The sequence below is a fragment of the Cinclus cinclus genome, chromosome Z, assembly GCF_963662255.1.
Source record: "Cinclus cinclus chromosome Z, bCinCin1.1, whole genome shotgun sequence".
In the NCBI taxonomy this organism is placed as follows: Eukaryota; Metazoa; Chordata; class Aves; order Passeriformes; family Cinclidae; genus Cinclus; species Cinclus cinclus.
In genome coordinates, this window is record NC_085084.1 from 77,742,015 (window position 1) to 77,763,819 (window position 21,805).

The following is a 21,805-nucleotide window of genomic DNA, read 5'->3' on the forward strand; positions in this document are numbered from 1 at the left end:
GCTCAGGTGAAAGTCTCACCAGTGTAGGATGTGTTTTTTTTTGTCCCAGGATGCAAGGGACATTTTGTGTATTGCTGGCTCTCTTCATCCTTTTTTCTGCTATATGTTTATTCTGCTGAGGTTGTACTGTATCTGAGAGAAGGACCATACTTGTTTCTCTTTTCTTTCTTCTTTTACTGACAACTGTGAATTTGTTTTCAACCTTTAGTCTCTGAGATGGCTGGAGACAGTCAAAGCAGCTGATATTTCTGCCAAGGTTTTTATAATGGGCAATGCTGTCAAGCTTCCCTTGAGAATAGTAAGAAGAGTCTCAGGGCTCTTCTCAATCCCAGAAGTAGTTTACTTCCTCTTCATTAACATGGAAAACCTAGCGAGATGCAAACATTTTTAAAAATTGTTTTAATTATTATTTTTTTTTAATGCATAGTCCTGTGCCTCCTATTATGGTTGTCTACAGTGCTAAACCTGCTGCAGCTGGTGGTCGACTTAGAGATGCTGAGGCTGTCAGGTGGGTGTGTGTGCACTTGCTTTTCCCCTGGGTGTCAGTCCTTCTCCCGTTCCAAGGGTAGGGGAGGATATCAGTCCCTCACAGAAGTGGCTTCCCGAAGGCAGGGGTGCTGCTGCCACCTCTTGGACCTGGGAATAAGGGACTAGCCCAGCATGGGAAGCACTGTCATGGTGCACTGGACGAAGCCAGCATGTGAGAAACATGGGGTGGGCACCTCTTAATTTTGGTCATGCTTTTCACATGGTAAGCTATGCTCTGGTGAAGGATGAAGATCTGAAACTGGTGTGAATTTTGGTCTCATCTAGATCCTCAAACAGTGCAAGATCATCCATACAGGCATTTGATTTCCAAAAGATATGTTTTTGATTCAAGATATAATTCAGGTGTGTGATGTGGCCCTCTGCAGTTTTCAGGGACAGCTTTACAGCCGTGTAATGAAAGTCACCATTCTGAAGCTACTATTGCCTCTAAAATGCTATTAAAATTCTTCACTGCTATATACATTACTTTCATTATGATAAATGGAAGGGTGGAAACCAGGTTGCTTTAAAGCCACACTAAGATCTGACCTGTTCTCTATGTAACTACAATCATTACTTTCTGCCCTTTGCTATCTTGGTTCTTAAGTGGTGCTTATCAGCATAATATCTCTGTGCTATCTAGGAATGCATTAAGCAACAGATGTTACATGTCGAGCTCCCATCCTGTTCATGGGAGAAAAATCTGTCTAATTATATTGTTTTGTTTGAAATGCTCATTGCAGCAAGTCAGTCTCTCCCTTGCTTTTTCACAGAGACACATGTGCAGACACATGTAGAACTCTCCTTTTAAGCTCATGGAGATACACCAGGAGCTGGGATGCTTGTGATGGCTTTTAGCTATGGGAAAGTTCTTCTCCATGGAGTGTGGTTGCCCCCACATAGACTTTTCTTCCTACAGAGGAGGATAGAGCTCAGTACTGCTCAAAGAAGAAACACCAAGGGCAGCCACAGTCCTCAAACTGCAGACTCTCTGAGACCAAACTGTCTAAAAAAGCTACTACCAAGACCATTGCAAACAGGGAGTGGAGGTGATTTGCTGCTCACTGGAAATGTGGTGGCAGCACATAGCAGCCCAGGATGCAGAGGGAGCCCAGGCTTATCCAGGCACTGATTGGTGTGTTGTGCTGCCCAAACCATACTGCAGTGAGTCTGGGCACAGGGCCCTCCTCCTTCCCGTTTTTCCTCAGACAGTCCCTCTTTTTTCCCCCCTCTTTTCCCCCTGATTCCTCCGTTTTTACCCTGGCCTGTTTGGGCTGGTTGGAATGAGAGCTAAGCAAGAAGCTGTCCTGCTGTGAAGGTCCCTGCCAGCCTGAGGCCAGCCCAGCACAGGGCTCAGGGCAGGGACCCATCCTGCAGTAGAGATCCAGACAAGACCTCTGTGTTGAAGGTGCCACCACTACTGTGGGGTCTCTGCAGTCTGGCTGTTGGTTCTAGCTGAGCTAAATGCGCCATCTCTGATTTACAAGCCTTCCATGCTAGAGTCTTGATCTGCAGATCTCCAGCTTTTGAATTTTTCAGCTGCTAAATGCTGGGCAGTTCAGGTAGTGAACAGAAGATCCTGAAGGAATGGGGCATATATAAACTTGCTGCATCAGTCACATTTGGTGTCCCTTCTTGGCATAAGGCTACAACACAACCATGCTGGCAGGGTGGTTGGAGAGCAGCTGTGGCAGGAATATGCAAAACATTTTTTCAAAGGGCCTTTGTTTGCTCTCAAAGCATCATCTGAAAAAGATACTTCATTAAAATACATTTTACTGAAAGGCAGGGGGACTGGACTGGATCAAGCTAATAGGGCAGATAACTATAATGCAAGAGAGCGTCCCATAACACATTTTAGTCAATCATTTATAGAAACCATGAAAAGGAAATGCAAATGCAGGAGAGGGACTACGACAGCCAATTGTGGCATTTTCTGTAAACAGCAATTGAGTGATGCTCCAGTGACTCATTCACATGGCATTTTCCCAGATCTGATAATATCCTGGACTATGAGCAACACTCCTATCTATGCAGACTTTTTTAAAAAAAACATATTTCACGCACCTTTGTGCATAACATAACGTTGTGTGTGCAATTGCGTATTGGAGATCTCTATCCTCTGTTTCTGTCCTTTGCTTACGTTTGCCTTGGCTTACGATCCTATCATGTGCTGAAAGGTGAGCAGGACTGATCCAGCAGGACAGGTCAGTGCTTGAGAGGGAAACTCTGATTAAACCTCTGAGTGCTGCAGCAACTGGTGGCAGCATTTGTGAGTGATAAACTCCTTCCAGACAGGCTGGGTAGGACACTGCCCATGGGAGAATTGTTTTCCTTACACACTTGTGGTCATCCATGTCAATCACCAGCTGATACTGTAGGCTTTTCCATGGCATTTGCATTTTCTTCACAGTTATGGGTTGTCAGCAGGTAGGAAGGAATTGAAAGTTATCAGGACTGCTTTCTTCAGGACCTATCTTCATTTCAGTAAGTAGATGGGTGTTGAGTTAGCTGATACAGATCTCAGAATAATGTAGACTTTGACCTTGGGTTATGGATTAGGGTCATCTGTTGAGAGCTTAAAGATGATCAGGATTCATTAATGTCAGTTGCTCTGTGTTGATCAACCTTGCTATCCTGTCAGCAAGTGTGAATCAACAAATGCAAATTATGAACACATTTTTTTCCTCAGTGATGACAACCTAGAACATAACATGTTTTTGTCACTCCTGGATCATATCTTGCTATATGCAGATGTTGATCAGGGCATGATGTCTTCTATCAGGCTATTGCCTATGGGTATGAAGTACTGTGATGGATTATTTTGGCAGTGCTTCAAAATAAGTTAGAGTCCAAAAAATATGGGGCAATAGTATGACAGAAATAACAGCTAGTGAGAGCTTATCCAAAGCTCCTGAACAAACACCTGCTTTGAGAGTCCAGCTGCCGTCCAAGGAAACCATGGTGAAGCCAGACATCTCTGTTCCCCCATACCACTCTATGTCTTCAACAAACATACACACAGTTGCTGGCTGTAAAATTTCCCCTTTGCTGCTTGTAAGGTGATTGCCAATGCTTCAAAAGATGTCCTGTGAGTTCAGAAGATCTTGTTCATGTCCTAAATTTCCAGGATGGCCCGTGGCAAACCCCATAGCACTTACAAGGGAGTGAGACCCTGGTCTGACACTCCTTTTCCCTGCTACACTACAGCTCACACGTGGATCAGGGACTGGACTGACCAGGAGGCAGGAGGGTGCAAGTTCTCACCCCAGGCACAGAGGAGGGAGTGAGGCTGGGTCCTGCAATCCTCCCAGGGCTCTAGCAGCATTTTTCTCCCCCAGGCCCTTGCTGACAGTATTGTGTGACTGCAGTGGGGTGGTGAGGCATCCAAAGATACCATCCCATGGACCTGAGCAGAAGAGAAAGCTCAGGAGGGGAGATAGTGTTTGCACAGGGGAGGAGGCAGGTGAGTGGTGAACAGGCTCTGCTCTGCTAGCTTGCCTTCTCCCGTGAAGCACTGTATAAAAAGTAAAGGCCATAAAATATGAGATGAACAAGACAAAGTTAGTTATTTACTGCCATGAGTATGATCGTTCCCCATGGTGAGTTTTCAAGTGCCTTTTGCTTCAAGTCTGCTTTTAAATGACGCATGTGATATGGCCTCCTCCAGCTCCTGAAGGGAAAGAGAAAGGAATCTCTGCCACAGTGCAATAGATATCCCTCATCTAAAGCTTTTACTGTATCTAAAATGCCATTGAATTCCTGTATTGCTGTAGGCATTATAGTAAATGCTCTGGTGAGCTGAGGAGTTGCTCTGCTGGCTTGACCTGTTGTGGGTATGGAGGACGCTCCCACTGACCACTGACCTCACCAATGGTGAAGTGGATGTCCTTGGCTGTCCTGGGACTGGAAGAGGTCACTACCTGCCCTGCACAGTGGAGGAAAAAATAATGAGATGGATGACCCAGCAGCTAACAGCACTTCCAGCACTCAGCTGGGACAGGTGTTTAGCAAAGATCACACAACATGCTGCATGCAGGTGCAAAGTTCTGCTCTGCCCATCATGGGCTGCATCTGAACAAGGTGTTTTGGACACTCCCTGGAGATGGGGAAATGGGCAGGGAGCAGAGTGGATGTTCAGGTCTCACACTGGTGAACAGTAGAGCCAGAGATATATTTTTACCATTTTCACGTCATCTCAGATCTGAGAAATTCAAGAGCAGCAGCTAGTAAACTCTGCTAGTGTTCTGTTCCTGTAACTTGAGTACTGAAATAGTGGACATCCCATTCCACTGGACAGCACAGGTAGCCAGGCAGTGGTCACTGAGATGGGTTGGACCCATGAGGAAGATCCATGACAGTGTAATATGAGAAGAGTGTGTGAACACAACAAATGTACTTCTCCAGAACTGTTTCACAGTCTTCAATGATTCACAGTTCAGGGACCACTTGTGATACAGAGGTGTTTATGTTTAACAGCCATGGGTGGATTTTCACCTTCATGAATTTGTCTGTCTTTAGACATCTTTTTAGGACTTACAGCATCCTGTGTCAAGGGCTTTTAAACATTCTTTACACAGCCTAGTGCATGAACAACAGTTTGAGCTTATTCTGAGCAAAGCCATTGAGACAGTCACATATTTCCCAGGAGATTCTTCACTGGCTGCTCCTGTAGATGTGAGGTCCAGAGAGGCACCTGCTGTGCCAATGTTGCAGTTTGGAACATACATGAGCAATTGAGGTGCCAAATCACTACCCATATCTTCACAGACCTGTTATGGTTCGTATCTTGTGGTGGAGCCTGGGGGCTGTGTTGTGGTCAGAGGTCCATCACATCAGGTGCTACACCCTGAGGTAGTTCCTGAGAGCTGTAACAGCTCATGTCAGGAATGAGGGACAGATCCTCTGCCATTCTCATACGATTATATATTGATCATTTGATTTGATAATGAGGTTCCTATGAAGTCAAAATTCAGAAGGTGGTGTGTAACAGTTACTTCTTCACTAGGAAATGGCTGACAGGCACGTGTACATTTGAATGTCTGTGTAAAAAGAAACATAGGGACAACAAAGACAGTGGCAAAATTGAGCTATTGCCATGGGTTAGGGATAACTGCACTGTCAGTGGTGACTGATATGTGGTGTTCTGTGCTTAGGGGAACAAATTTTATGTCAGTGCTAATATGCTTAATATGGGACAATTAATGAAGCTGCCACTTGTGTCATCCAGGACTTGAGCTGGGAAACTGCACGAAGCAGGAAAACTGACTCATTTTCTGGCCCCATCAACAGATGGATTTTCAGCTGCTCTACATTCTTCTAGGTCAATGTCTTTACATACAGAAACTGAAAGAATGGGAATAGTCAGGGAGCCATCCAAATCCACACCCTAGCCCCTCTTTCCTGTGTCTCAAAACAGCACAAGAGGCAAAAGGGGCTGGGGGATCATGAGGATGGTGGGACCAAGGTGATGCTGGCAGAAACTTCTACTCTTACTGAAATACCTGTGGGGATCCTTGGAGCTCCAGGAGAAGCTGGGCAGTGTCTGAGGGGGTTTGTGTGCATGCCTGCAAGGAATCTGTGGCATCTCCCCACAGGTGTGATACTGAGAGCTTATCGGGGTTTCCTCTGGATGCCTTCACGTCCGCGCCAACAGCAGCCCTCTGGGCTGGGAAAGCTGACCCAGCCGTCTGCATTCTGGCCTTTCCCTCCCCTGTGGAGAGACAGATCTCACGGGGCAGGCATTGCTCAGCACTGCTGTGAGTCATGCCAGATACTGTATGGTCTTCAGGCACCCCCTGGCAGGTGTGATATGGGAGAGCACAGCTGTGTTCCAGGGGAGATAGCTGGGTAATTCACTGATTACACATATGGGCAATGATTAGTGCCACCAGCTGGTTCCTCACACCACAAAACGTCTGGATAACAGACAGCAGAAAAGATGGACTTTTAACAAGCGTCTGAAGTGATAGGACAAGGGGGAATGTCCTTAAATTGAAGGAGGGAAGGTTTAGACTAGAATAAATTCTCAGAGGGTCATGAGATCTTGGCATGGGTTGCCCAGAGAAGCTGTGGCTGCCCCATTCCTGGAATTGCTCAAGGCTGTTTTGGATGGGGATCTGAACAACTTGGTCTAGTGGAAGGTGTCCCTGCCTAAGGTAGGGGTTTGGAATAAAGTGGTGTTTAAGGCCCCCTCAAGCTAAAATGTTCCATGATTCTGTGGTGGTCTGTCTGAAGGGTTAGCATCATCACTTGAAAGGCTTACAGGCATAACTTCTATGAGTACATGGATGTAGTACACCATTAAGCAACTGGTGGCTGTGAAGAACTGTGTGAAGTACTACTGGCTCAACCTTGCCCTGCTTGCTCAGCATCAGAGGGAGCAGGCATGGCTGTGTGACTGTCAGCAGGCTCTGCTCTGGTTTTGTTCTTTGTGAATGTCAACTAAAGCTTGTGCTTTTTGGCGCTGGTCAGGCAGATGCTGGTCTCGTGTGTTTTGCAGAACATCCTGCATTCCAAACTGGAATGTCTGGGGAAAGGATGAGGCAGAAGAGACAGTATGGGATGAAGTATAAGGGATTTTGTCAGTGGCATTGTTCATGAGAGCAAACTCATTGCAAACTGGCCGGGGGGACACAGCCACATTGTGCTGTCTCTGGGTACAGTCAGAGGCAGGGGAATGTTCAGAGCAGTGTGCTGGCTTCACCATGCTCTGCAATTTCAAAACCTCTTCTACCTGACCCAGTGTCTCCTCCCACAGCCTACAGCCTTTCCCCTTTAATCTCTCCTTTCAGAATGTGTTTGTTCTTCTCTAGGAGAAAGACTGGCTGCTCTTATCTCCAGGGTGATGATGTTCTGTGAGCCCTGTAGCTTCCCCAGCTTTCACTTTATCTGTGGATTGAAAACAGACCAGAGCAGGCAGCTCAAGGCTCAGAGAGAGCACTTGAACCCACAGAGTCTGCTGGTGTCTGCCTGGGCAGCCCCACAGCAGGGTCCCAGCACAGGCAGGCAGATGCTCTCACACAGAGGGGTATGGCAGGAGCATGGCCCTGAGCAGGTCAGGAGAGCCAGATGGCAATGGAAATGAGGGATGATGGCAGGTGAGGAGCCAACATCACCTTGTGGGAAATCCCATGGTACCTTATGGGATGCCTGCTGTTTACAGTTCTGGTGCCCCAAAGATGAGAAGGATGTGGAACTGCTAGAGAAAGTCCTGAGGGGACCACTAAGTTGATGAGAAGAGTGGAGCACTTTCTCTACAGGAAAGACGGGCTGTTCATCCTTGAGAAGAAAAGGTTGTGTGGAGACCTCATAGGAACCTTTCAGTACCTGAGGGGGCCCACAGGGAAGCCAGAGAGGACCTATGGTTAGGAGCTGTAGGGATAGGGCAGGGAATAATAGGTACAAATTGACAGAGGAGAAAGGTAAGCTAGATATTAGGAGAAATACTTTACTGTGAAAGTGATGAGATACTGGAAGAAGTTGCCCAGGAAAGCTGTGGATACCCCATCCCTGTCAGCACTCAAAGCCAGGCTGGATAGGGCCTTGAGCAACCTGGTCAAGTGGGAGAGGTTCCTGACCATGGCAAGGACAGATTGGGACTGGATGTTCTTTAAGATCCCTGCTAATCCTTGACATTCTATAACTCTATGACCTGATCTACTCCTGTGCCTCCATCTCACTCTCTGTTAAATATTTGAGGACAGGGGAGACTTTCAGGGCTTTTGACAGATTAAAGCTGGTGGGTGCCTCAAAAAACATCACACTTTTCTCCATTTAAGAATTACTTCATCCTGTCTGATAAGTCAGACAAGGCAGGAGTGTGGCCCAGCATGGGGTGGATGTGTTCCTGGTGACCAGGAAGGTTTCACTCTGTTGCTCAACAATGAGGCCAGGGGCACCCCTGGCAACCTCATCACACAGAGCCCTGCTCTGCCCCTAAAAACAAAGTCAAGTAATTCTTGTCCTGCTGGCAGCATCACCTCATGGATTACCCCCATCTGAGCATCCCTGAAGCTGTAGCAGCCCTGTAGCTGTAGCAGCCTGGGGCAGGGCAGCAGTGCCCAAGGCAGGACCCCACCCATGAGCCACTACATCACTCCATCTGTCCCTCCACCTCCCATTTTTTCCCATCATGACTGGAGCAGGCCTTGTCCCATGGACAAGTAGGATGTGCAGGTGATGAACTTTTGGCTGGCTTCAGGGCAAGGGAGAATGGGTGAGCTGAAAGGCTGTGGAGGCCAGTATCCTGGGAATGGAGAGGGGTTGACAGTACAGAGAGCAAAGACATCTGCTGAGAGACATGTGGCATGTGTGAGACTTGTTTGGTGCCTGCCATCCATAAGGAACCAAAGGAGACAGACCATGAGTGTGGAACCATAGGGAGCAGGCACTACAGGTTATGTCAAACAGGGTCTGTCCTGGTGAAGGTCATACCATGCTGTTTTGATCTCTCTGACTGGGTCTTGCTTCCTGGGGGGTGCTGGAGATATTTTGGTGCCCTGTTCATTTGGTCTGATTGAGGAACCATCTGTTTTTGCCCATGGTGAGCAGCTCCTCTGCTCAGCAGTCTGCTTATGCTCATCTTGGCCTCTGAGGAAAGAATGCTCCATCAGCAGGGCTGAAGAGAATGGAGTGGCAATGTTCCACCTGCTGATTAGCCAAATTAAGAGATAAATGAGTTCCTGAATGCAGAGGAAACATATGCACCATCAAACTGAGTCAGAGAAGTTATTCCTTGTAAAATGCCTTGGAGTGTCTGGGTATTTATTCTCCCCAGGGCTGTTCTTGAAGGACCCAGGGACATTATTCTCTTGGCTCTTCATTACCATGGGCATCAACACCAGAACTGTTAGTGGACCTTGACTATGCCAAAACTTTCCTTTCCAAACTGAGATTTTTATTAGTAGTGCTGAAAGCACACCTGTCTTGGGGAGGAAAGTGTGTTTGGCTTAGCAGGCAGTGCTTTAATGCACAGTGGAAAACATGGCAAAATTATTGTAGGGCCACTGTCGAGTGAAGTTCCAACCTGTGAGAGTATCAAGGCAAACATCAGGAGGTGATATGGAGCTAAGCATGAGCAGCCAATGCTCGTCTAACAAACCTTATAGGAACATTTTAAGTGACAGCACTTCTAAGAAGCAAGTTAACTCATGACAGTGATGGGCTAATGCTGAACATGGACAAATGGCTTTCAGAATTTGGCTGAAAATTAGAGGAGAGTGTCTGATGTTCAGAATAGCAAATTCTGGTAACAGGGTACAGCAGAAGGAGTTGGGCAATGATCATCTACCACTAAAATGGAGAGTGGCCAGGTCACCAAAGGGCAGATACAGTATGGCTGTGTGTGTCAGTAAGGGACTGTAATTAGTGACCCCAGAGATTCTCGTCAGCCCTGGGGGTAAGTGAAACCCGGCAAGTACGAGCACATTGCTGTTGGGAAACCAGCAGATAGTTGCAATCCAGCCCTTGGCTGACTCACTTGGCTTGCACTTGCTCAAGATCACCACATCTGGATGCAGGGAGAAGGGGCAGTCCAGCCCACCTGGCAGTCATGGGGGTGCGTTGGAGCCCATCACTCCATGTCTGTGTGCAGACACTGAAGGGAAAGTGCCAGTATTTAGAATGACTCATTAGGTTGAGCCTCAGATGCTTATTTTAGGTGAGGAAGAATTGCCCTTTGGAGCTGCCTGTTTTTCTCTGCTTATAAACTCAGGCACAGGCTCACACACTTTGGGTTTGTGTACTCACAGAGCAGAGGTGCTCAGACCAGCATGACCTTCAGAAAGGTGATGGTTTCATTATTTTACAGTCCTTGGACACTAGCAGGTCACCTTAATGTCTAAAAATGGCCAGCAGAACCTCAAAATTAAAGGACTCTCACATTTTCATCAGTCAACAGAGGAGCCCTATGAACATCTTGAAGGGAAAAATTAATGTCTCAGTGCCATCTTGTGGAATGACCTGTATAAAAGGACAAGCTCTTAGAAACATGCTGGAGTTTTACGGAGTTTGGTGGTTATGTTGGGAATCATCACCAATAATAATTGGTAATAACTGTTACCAAATGTCATCACCAAACCAAAGATTTTTGTTTCAAACTGGGATCACTTTTTTCCCAGAGAAGACTGCAAATCCATGGGAACCCAGTGTTCCCAGAAAGCACCTGTCCATTTTTCCGAATGGACAGAATCAGAATATTGAGATGCCTACAGCTGATGCCTGAATGCAGGAGACAAAGCCTATCAGATACACAGCAGCTTCACTCTTTGCCCACAGGGAAGGAATCTACTTGGAAGGCTCCCTGAAGTCTAGCAGAAAAAACAAAGTTGTAGGGCCAGTTGTGGGTGTTACTGACCCACTGACACCTTGTCCATCTGAGAAAGGCTGTGAGATGTCCAGTACATGCAGATGTGAGGATCTCAGGTGACATGTAAAGTCAGCTGAAAACCAGCTGGAAGTCACCATGTGCAGAATAAACTTGAGGGTCTTGTCACTACCCCAACCTGATGCTACAGGACACGTGGTTTGTGCTCTACCAACAAACATTTGCATGGCAGAGAATGAAGTGACCTAGCAAGGGTTATTCTGTGCTACAGCATAGGTCACAGACCCACAGGACAAAAACCTTCCCTCCCAGAAATATGCTGTAGAAACACCCTTGCAAGCAACATGATTATCATCCATCAAAATTAAATGATCCTCAGTATCAGAGACAGACCAGTAATTTACTGCATATTTAGCCAGGTGTTCACTGAGGTCAATAGTTAATCTGTCACTGGAGGAGGGATTGCCCCAGTCCATAAAACTCTCCCTGCCACAAGACATAGAATCATCTGTGGAACAGAGAGGAGAATCAGCTTCCCAGCTTCTTCCATACAGCTGCTGAGTGTACTGTGGGTGAAAGAAAAGCTCACGAACTTCTGCCATGCAGTAGAGGAGTGGGAGGCAAGGCCAGGGGCAGCATGAGCAGAGCATCATGTCCCCATCAGGCCACCTGCTGACACCTCTGCAGAGCTGTCCCCTCCAGAGCTACACTGAGAAGCTGCAGTAGGTTGAGAGAAAGGTGAAGAAAACCAGCAAAGAACCAGAAAAGGCTCAAGGGAAAAGGTCTTGAGTGTTCAGTGGATATAAAATTTTCCATGATTAATTGAAAGTATTAAAACCCTTTCACCGTGGAAAGGTAAGAGTGCCTGGTGTTCAGGGAGATAGGTAGAGGGAATGAGGAGATGAAGGAGAAATCAGGACAGCAAAGGTTCTGCTCTGGCAGCCAGATAAGACTGAAGATCTCTTGAGACCATTGCTGAGGTTGGTTTCTCCTTGCCCTATATGAGAGGACAGACAGGGTGGCTGGTGGCAAGGCTCACTGTGAGTGTGATGGCACCTGCAGACACAGGTGAATTCAACAAGAGCAAATTTTCTACCTGAAACAATTCATTGTGCTCTTCCCAGCTGCAGACAGCAGGGCATACAATCTCCAGACAGAGCAGCTTTGCTGCAGAAGAGGCATCCAAATAGCACAGGCAAACAATCCAAATCCAATCTATTTTAGAAAAAGTCACTACCAAACCACCAGTCAATGGGTTACAGTGCAGAACACAGCAAAAATTCCTGTTCAATTCCTGTAGAAAAGGTTAAGGAAGAAGACAGGTTTCAGGAGCACACCAAAGCTTCTGACAGGTCCACTGTTCTGGGGCTAGGCTCTCCTGGGCAGAGGTACAGTGTTACCAATGCCCTCATAAGAGAAATACTGCATCCCTACCGTACAGCTTTTATAAGATGGCATATGGGGGAGGGAGGGAGGGAGGGAAGGGGGTGGTGGGGGAGGAAGACTTCGAAGCTAGCTGCTGCTCTATTGGCTTGTTCATCTTTAACCAAAGGAGAGAAGGTGTCTGGGGGTGAAGAGAGGGTGCCAAGTTTCAAAGGGTAACCTGGCTCAGTGCAATGAAGTGTGCCGTCACAACAGGAGCACAAAGACAGCATTAAGGAGTCCAGGAAGACAATGTGGGAGAAGATTAAGAAGGTGTTGAGGATTCGTAACAGTACCATAAGAGAGATGCTGGCAGAAGCACTGGGAACATTCATCCTCATGGTAAGGAGGGGTCTGTGCTTGTGTATGAGTGTGTGTGTGTGTGTGTGCTGCCATTTAAAGCAGCAGTTTGTAAGGTCAGTGGTCTCCTACCACTTCCTCAGGGTTGCCCAGAGGTTGGTTGCTACTGCTCACCCCTCTGCATTGGTGGGATGACAGCTTCCCAGGAGGCAGACCATCTGCCAAAAACCTTCTGGAGCAAAAAAGTAATGCATGGAAATGGAGGTGGGTGCTGGGAGAAGATGAAGAAGGTGGGATAGAATTAAAATATCACAGAATCATTTAGGTTGGGAAAGACCTCTAAGAGTTCAAGCATTACCCTGGCACTGTGGAGGCCATCACTAAACCATGTCCCTAAGTGCCACATCTACATGTCTTTTAAATACCTCCAAGGTATTATATATATTTTTAATATCTGTAAATCCACCACCTGCCCCAGCCTGTTCCAATGCTTGACAACCCTGCTGGTGAACAGATTTTTTGTAATATTCAATCTAATCCTCCTCTGGCACAATTTGATGCCATTTCCTTTTGCCCTGTCACTTATTACATGGGAGAGGGGACCAGCCCCTCCAGCTACACCCTCCTGTCAGGGAGCTGGAGAGAGTGATCAGGTTCTCCTTGAGCCTCCTTTTGTCCAGGCTGAGCATCCCCAGCTCTTGCAGCTGCTCCTCATCAAACTTGTGCTCCTGTGGACCCTTCCCCAGCTCCTTCACTGGACTTCTCTGGACTTGTTCTTCTTCCAGTTCACTTCTAGGAGAAAACTGAGAAAGGAGTTAGGAATGAAATCAAAGAGCAGAGTCTACAAAGCTTGTGCCACACCCCCTGGAAGATCCCATGAAGTGAATGGAGGCTTTTCCTCCTGCTGTGCCAGAGGTGTGCTGTAGTTGAGGGGGCGGGGTGGTGGTGGGGCTGTGAACAGGTCTGGAGAACAGACCCAGACTCTGCTATCACTGACAGCTGCTGCAAAATGAAAACAGTGTTCATCCATCTTCAGGGCTGCCAGGGTAATGAACTTTCCACAGAGATTCTCCAGAACCACAACCCACCATCAGGAAATGAAATTACAGGGTGTGTAGCATGCCAGGGTTTCACTTTTTTCTTGCTGCCAATCGAACAGTGCTTATGTAAGTCATACATAAACTGCCCCCGTGCTTATGTAAATAATACATAAGCTGCCCCCTTGCCTGAGGGATCTGTTTCACAAAGAAATAATTAAGTGGGTTTGATATCCTGGGCTGCTTCAGAAATGTTTGGGTAGAGGATTAGGAAGGTTTTGCAGTCGCTGTGGGGGCTGGTGGGAGTGAAGTACCCACTGGGACCAGAGATTCTGAGTGTTTGATCAACAGAGCAGCAGAATGAGATCCTCCCTCTGAAAAGGTCAAGTATCTCTCTGTGCCAATTTGCTACACTGGATTTAGTCTGAGACACTTTAGGTTGTACAGAGGCTGGCATGCAAAGGGCATAATCTAAAGGCTGGGCATAATCTAAATAACTTGTACTTGGAGATTTAAAGAGGAAGAGATTAAGATTTGTGTAAGCACAGGGATTTTCTGGCACAGCTCTCTGTACCAAGAAAGGCGCCCATTTCCAAGGGCAACCGCTGCCTGTGCAGAGCATGGCTGCTTTTTATCACGTAATTTTGCACATACAGCTCTTTGAATTTCACTCCCAGGCAGTTTTGCACCCATAGCAAGTCTGAGTGTGGACATCTATGACTCCTCTGCAGCAGCTTAGCAAACTATTTTGCTTTTTCAGTTCTCTGTTATTTGGTGGCAGAAGTTCTCAGGTGATAACAACTTGAGGGTCATCTGGGCAGGGAAGCAGTACAGGTGGAGACTTTGCACTCTGACAGCTCAAGTCAGATTTTGCAGCCTGAAGCTCACACTGGCTCTTCCTTCACTGATCCCTGTGAGGGAAGAGAGACAAGGAGGGCACTACACATGGACCCCATCAAGGGCTGAAAACAAGCAGCACCCAGCATCAGAACAAAGCATACAGCACACCGGACTCTACAGCAGCACCTCTGCAACAGGCAATGCCCTGGATGAACCTCCAGGATGCCTGAATGGCTGTCATTTGGACAACAACCCTCACCCCAGGGCTTCTCAGTTTAATGGACAGGCAATGTTGGTTAAGAGGAACCAGGCAGTACGACCAAGCAGCACAAGGACCAGGGAAGAAGGAATTAAAAGAAATTGTGTTTTGGGACTGTGAGGATACAGGAGGAAGACAGGAGTTGATCTGTGTTGAAAAACAGATTCTGTGTCCTATCTTGTTGTTTCAGGGTACAGCTGTTCATGCACAGTCATGTCTCCCTCCCCTGCAACCCTCACTCTGCACCTGTGTGCTCTCCTGCAAAACCTGTGCCTTACATATTTGTATCTCTTGTATCTGGCTTTGGAAAAATCAGAGATGAATATACAGGACTTGTGTAGCTTGCAGATGTTAAGGAGATGTCACAAACTGTTTCTGGGGGCTTTTGCTGAGGAAGAAGGGCTCACACTGTGGGGGCTGTAACTCTGCACAGAGCACAGAGTGTGGTCTATGTCTACAAGAGAGATAAGAATTGCAGCATCTCTAGGGAACAGGGGATTTGGGTGATGTCTGAAAGCAATGAGAGGAAGCAGACACATGAGACAAAATTTGGATGCAGGCAGAGTAGCTAGAAAAAAAAATAGTTAAACAGTACAAGCCAAAGCAGAAATTTATGTACTGGAGAACATTGACTTTATTGTCCTTGAAAGACGTGTCACCTTGGATAAAGATCAGCACTATCCAAAGAACAGGATACACTTGCCAAACCCTCAGTGGTTTGTGAGGCAGAAACCTCAAAAGATGCCTTGTCCTTCTCCAGATTTCAGTGTAAGAGCATTCAAAGAACTGATTTTTCCACTCTTACCACATCAAAAGCAGGAAAAAGAATTCTCTCTTTCAGGACAGAGCAATGTCTTGGATGTGTGTTTTCCTACTGGAGAGTATTAACCTTTAGTTTTTTTCCTGGTTCTCCTTCAGTAACTAAAACAACAACAACAACAACAAAAACCAAAACAAACAAACAAAATTCCACAAAAAACAAAACAAAACAAAAAAACCCAAAACCAAAACCAAAAAGCAAAACAAAACAAAAACAAAAAAAAAAACCCACTGAAACTTTGGCTGTCTCCAAACTGAAAATATAAGTGTTGAACAGAAAATTTAAAACAGAATTTCCTTTCTTGTTTTTTGCTGGAATGTCACCAAATTAGAGTTGAGTCTGACAAATAGCGGCGTACTGCCCAAATTACATATTTAATCAATAACCTGTAGACCAGGAAAAGAAGGACAGTAAGAATTTGGACATTTTCTTCTAGTGGTCCACAGTGATGTTCCCCCAGTTCATGTGCCTGGTTTCAGGCAGAGTCATGTGCAGTATGGCTGTGTGAATGATCCCCAGCTCTTGGTGTGAGTGTTTGGGGTTTGTCTCCCCATAACCAATCATAATGAGAGTGCCCAATTTGGTTTGCTGGGCACCAATCTCAACCATCACTTCAATTTTTGCAGGGCAAGGTTGCTCTTTGTGTTCTGACCATGGTCACCTTAAGAGACTTCCTGTCTTTGGGAGCTCATTACTTTTGCAGAAAAAATAGCAAAGAAACCCAGTCTTCTACAGCAACAAGAATACTTTTAACACTCCTTTCTGTCTTGCTTTTTACGCAGGTTTTTGGCTTGTCCTCTGTGGCACAAGTGATATTGGGAAAAGGAAACAATGGTCAGTATCTGAGCATCAATTTGGCATTTGGCATTGGTGCTACCTTGGGCATCTATGCAGCTGGAGGAGTATCTGGTGAGCAGCACTGTGAGGCATGGGACGTATCCATGTCCTATAAAGGCCATGTGCACTGAGGACAGAAGGAATGGGGTGTGGAGGGGTGTGTTGTGGCATGGGCAGTGCCCTCACCTACAGTAAAGCCAGTCCTGGAGTCCCCAGGCAAGAAAAGCAGGTGAGGCCAGGGACAAGGCATGCACAACACATGTACAGGATACTGACCCCAAACTTGTGTTCTGAGCTGTGACAGGGCAAGTGGGACAGGGAGAGGGGAGGAGATTTGGCCAGACCCTCCTGTTGTGGCCAGCAGAGCCAGGTTTCAGCAGCTCCTCATTTGGGACATGCCAGCAAGGCCCAAGGAGACAGGGAGCTCCCAAAACCTGCTGCTGATATGACCCTTGGGGAAGTAAATACTTTATTGCAAAGGAGAGCATATGGCTGATGTTGCAAAAGGAATGGTATGCAATTTTTCTCCTTATCACACACACCCATGCACAGATGCCCCACAGGAACTCAGAAGTGGGGTTTTGGGGCCATAGGGTGGCATCCCTCACATGACAAGAGCATTACCTTTGCCTTCTGCTATTTCTGCATTCATTTGCACCAAGAGAGAACACTAAGGACTAATGGGCAGAGAATTAAAGCAACTCCTTGCTTTTGAATTGTTGGAATAGGCAGAAGTCCAAACCTGGGGCTAGCATGGAAAGGAAAAATTTTCCATATGAGCTGTCAGGAGCAGTCAGCCCTTGATTTTCTTGTCCTTTTGGAGCTGATGGAAACATCCTGGGGAAAGCAGACTGAGGAAAGCAGGTTCTGCAGTCCCAAGTGACTCTTGAGGAGGAGCTGATCTATTGAGGGCAGAGGGCAGTACAGAAGGGGTCTCAGCTCAGCCAGCAGTAGTATGGTTACAAAACAAACTTCAGATCTTCCTGACATAGTAATTTGGATTCATCTGTGTCACAAGGTGCTTTTTGGGTTCTCTGAAATGGCTGGCCATACCCACAAAAGAGCAGAGGGTCTAAGAAGGATCTGCCCCCACTCCAGTAGTGGCTGTTGGATTGTAGCAGGTGCTGCATGCATTTCCATTTCCCTCTGTCCTGCACTTTGATGAAATGATGGGTGTTTGCATCTTACCACTTTTGGAGTCTGGAGTATAAGATGGTCATGAAGGCTGGATTGTTTACTGACCCTCAAAGTTTATATCTATCAGACAGGAAAAATAAGTATTTTCTTTAGGCTGCTGGGGACCTCCTGGGGGCCTGGAGAACACATATGGTTTGCACCCAAGGGCACGAGACTGAGACCCATTTAGTCTTCCAAAGCACTGTTGTGATATCAACCTCCACAGAAAGTGTTTCATCAAAACAGAGGTCCTCATCGACCTGTAGCTACTTAAAATGTGCTGAAGTTTGGGCTCTTTTTAATGGGGTCAGTAGGGAAAAGGCCATTGAGAAACTCATAGGGAACCTCATGCCATCCTAAGAGAGCTATATCTGACAGGTAAGATGACCCAGTCTCTGGAGGCAGCCTGTGGTCTACAAAATTTTTAGAAGACTAGCTAGGAGCTCTTTGACCTGCATGATTCAGCTGTCAAGAGAGAAAGGCTCATTTTGTGTCTGTGCAGGAGTAAGACCCTGACCTGAGAGAGTCTTGCTGTTCTGAGTCAGTGTCTGGGTGATTACTGCAGGGCATGGGGCATAGAACCAAAGAACAGTTTGGGTTGGGACAGACCTTTTAAATTCATCCAGTCCAACTACCCTGCAATGAGCAGAAACATCAACTAGAGCAGGTTGCTCAGAGCCCCGTCCAACCTGGCCTTGAATGTTTCTAGGAATGGGGTACTCACCATGTCACACGGTCCAAAACAGCTGCATCAGTGTTGAGGCCTCTCTTTTTCTGTGATTTTGCAGGAGCTCATCTGAATGCTGCCATCACCATCACACAATGCATTTTAGGAAACATCTCTGGGACAACGCTTGTAGCATATATAATCGGCCAGTTCCTGGGCTCCTTTATAGCAGCAGCCACAGTCTTTGCTGTCTACTATGGTAGGTTTGTGTCTTTTGTCAGAGGTCAACTCACAGTTTTGTCAAAAAATGTCCTTTTACAGTACCCAGCATGATTTATGGGTGAGGAGGCCAAGCTCCTGGCTTGTGGGATAGACCACAGCTCAAATTCAGAGCAGGTCCTCTGAGGACGATATGCAGCTCCTGGAGACCACAGTTTCTTTTACTCAGGGCATTCCCAATTCCAAGACCTGCCTTCACCAGAAGGGCGGTAGCTGCATTTTGTCAGCATTTTGTTTCCAGGTCTGCAGGGGCTTTATTTACATGAGCTACCATGTATTAGGTGCTGTTGGAGCTCTGGGGGGACTCTGCTGCTCTGTGGAACACAGGTTTGCAGCCATTGGGGGTTTTGTGCTGTAAGCAGAGGACCCACCACCACTGTTGTCTCAGTCTCTGAGGGGCAGAGGGCTGGAGGCTTGCAGTGCATCCAGACCATCCAGGCTATCCTGGGCTCCTGGAGCAGGGATAGGAAGCTGGTAGGTGTAAGGAAGTGACTGCAGACCAAAGTTTGTGGGTAACAGGTACTGGTGAGATCATGCCACGTGAGGAGTGTGTCACCTCCATCACATCCTCTACTACCTCCCTTCTCCCTGATGTCTGTGCTGGCTGCAACAGGTAGACTTGTGTGCATGTCCTGTGAGATGAATGCTGTGCTAACTTCCATAATTCCTACTTCTCCTAGATGCTATTTATCACTACACCAATGGGAGTCTTACAGTGTCAGGACCAACTGCCACAGCGATGATCTTCTCTACTTACCCTGCTCCCAATGTATCCTTGCAGGGAGCTTTCTTCACAGAGGTCAGTGGGAATGGCCGTGGAGTGCTAGGAGAAGGTGGGTGGTTACAAATGCTGCTTCAGGGCTGCTACGGGTCTCCACAGCCCTACATGCACAGACACATTCCTCCTTTACCAAGAAGGCCAGCACCCAGGCAGGCACCTGAAAGGTAAGATCCAAGGCACCTTGGTGGCTGGGCAAGCCCAAAGGGTTTGGCCTAAAGCCTAATACATGTAGGCTGCTCCACAGCTTGGTCCAGGGGCTCTCCAGACACCTTCCTTGCATGCTGTGCAAGCAGTGAGAAGCTGAGCTGTATCACCAGCCATTTCCTCTGGGTTCTCGATGAACTGTTCCTTCCCATTTGGATTGTACACACAGTCCATGCTCCTTGGCAGCTGTGCTGGCTGCCCCTCTCCAGCACAGAGAGCCTGGGACTGTCTCTACATGAGCACAGCATGGACTGAATCTTTATGCTTGAACAGATCCATTGAGACTGTGTGCAGTGAATTCCCAGCTTACAACAGAGTGTTCAGCTGCCCAAAAATAGGAAAGGGATTCTCCAGGGGATGTGGGACACTGAGACACCAGAGAAGGAAGATTAGCTTCCATTACAAATCTTTGGAAGCCTGTGATTTGAACTGAGCTGACAAAACTCCTGCCTGGGTATGATGAAGAGGATGGTGGAAAAGCTTAGAGGTGGGGAGTGGATCCCCTCAGGCTCCTGTGGACGAGGTAGTGTCCTTGATGCACAAGGAACCTAGTAAGAGTGACAGTGCCATAACAAAAGCTGCAGTTTCTGTTTTTGCTGGTGTCTGTACAAACAGTTCAAGTCTCTCCAGCTGCATTTTCTGAAGCAGAAAGAGACAGGTGTCATCACCTCTATCAAAAATACGCTTCTTGATGTCCTGGGCACTGCAAATCTACAAATACCAGCTACGTAGTTAGTCACTGATGGGAAATTCAGTTTCCCAGGTGAGAACATGCTATCTGATACAGGCTGTACAAAATGTTACTTCCTCAAGGGATGATCAGGTTTGTCTTGTGAGCAGTTTGTTATGGCTCTGCTTCTATTAGAATGTACCTAAAATAACCCATTGCTCTGACTTGAAAGATAGAGACAACATTGCTGAGAAATTTGTATCAGTCTTAGTGATGAGGTTTTTGCTGAGATAAGAATATTTTTCAGTCCACCTGTGAGGAGAGAGTAATATTTGGGTCCCTCCTACCTTGATCAGACCACGAATCTCATCTGTTCTTTCATTCTGGGGAGTCTCTCCTGCTCTACTGAGCGGGATCTTTCAATCTTCCCCATTCTCTCTCCTGACCTGTTCTTCTCCCTTTTCTCCTCCCACAGTTTACAGCAACAGTTATGCTGATCCTGGGTGTTCTGGTCATCCATGACGAGAAAAACAATGCAGCCATCAAAGGCATTCAGCCCATGCTCACGGGTATGCTGGTCCTGGGCATTGGTCTGGGAATGGGGCTGAACACAGGCTATGCCATAAACCCTTCCAGGGACCTGCCCCCCCGCATCTTCACAGCAATTGCTGGCTGGGGAACAGATGTCTTCACGTGAGTGACCTATTTTGCTCTTACTCTGCTTAGCCTGCCAGGGGAGAAGACAAACACAAGATAAAATGTGTAATGAAGCCTTTTTTCTTTGCATGAAGTGGTCACTGCAAAGAGGGTTGTGGCTACAGGTGCCTTGTGCATTATGTACACAAAATTTGGAGTACACTTATCTGGCATGGGGCTCACCTTGACACTCAGATACCTTGGTTTAGGCACCAGATTTTCTGCCTGTTCACTGGAGATCCAGCTGGTTTTTGCAGTGAGCAGAGAGTCAGAATGCAGCTCACCTGCATGCAAGTGGATTGCTGAACAGGTCTCCTAAATTTAGAGTCTGACTTTGAACATGAAACCTTGCCTTCCTCTAGTAAGATGGTGTCATGTTATGGCTTTTCCTAAGGCGAGATCATTACCAGAGTCTCCTGTCCCGCATGCCCGTTTTCTACAAATTCCCAGAAAATGTATTTGAGGGCTTGGTAGAGGAGTCACAGATTTTATTGGAAATGGGGAAGAAAAATGCCTACGTCTGTCTGAGAGTCCCACTCATCAAGACCACTCAGCACATTTCTTTTGGAGAACAAGAAATCTTCAGTGTGGAGCCACCCTTCCATGCTGATGGGGAAAATGACCTTCCCCCTAGCAGTTAAATGGGGGGACAGTGAATTTGTCTAAGACAATTGTAGGGTTAGTGCCTGGAGTGGGACAGACTCCTCTGCTCACACAGCTCACTCCTGTCCCAGCAGGATGTGGTGGCAGGGCAGTGGTTCCAGTTGGGCTCACCAGCTGCCTCTTCTGTGTTTCATTTTAGGGCTGACCACTCCTGGTGGTGGGTCCCAGTCGCAGCTCCAATTCTGGGATGTCTTGCTGGTGTTTTAATCTACAAACTCTGCATTGATTTTCACAACCACCCTGCCCATGAAACTGAACATGAGAAAGAACAGACAGGCATGGAGACTTCCAAATTGTGA

At 46.9% G+C, this 21,805-nt stretch overlaps 1 protein-coding gene across 1 annotated transcript; it reads left to right on the top strand.

The window, feature by feature from the left end:
• Positions 1–7,599: 7,599 nt before the first annotated feature.
• Positions 7,600–21,805, top strand: LOC134057016 (aquaporin-7-like). The gene is made up of 9 exons (XM_062513985.1): positions 7,600–7,628; positions 8,562–8,693; positions 10,244–10,316; positions 12,494–12,619; positions 16,316–16,442; positions 18,335–18,472; positions 19,173–19,291; positions 20,623–20,840; positions 21,646–21,805. The coding sequence occupies exons 1-9, from the start codon at positions 7,600–7,602 to the stop codon at positions 21,803–21,805; spliced, it is 1,122 nt and encodes a 373-aa protein (XP_062369969.1).

Excerpts from the sequence above, each read along its gene's own strand:
- LOC134057016 (XM_062513985.1), top strand. The coding sequence starts at position 7,600 with ATGGCAATGGAAATGAGGGATGATGGCAG. Across the intron at positions 19,292-20,622 it reads AGGGAGCTTTCTTCACAGAG|TTTACAGCAACAGTTATGCT; the intron begins GTCAGTGGGAAT and ends CTCCTCCCACAG. Across the intron at positions 20,841-21,645 it reads TGGGGAACAGATGTCTTCAC|GGCTGACCACTCCTGGTGGT; the intron begins GTGAGTGACCTA and ends GTTTCATTTTAG.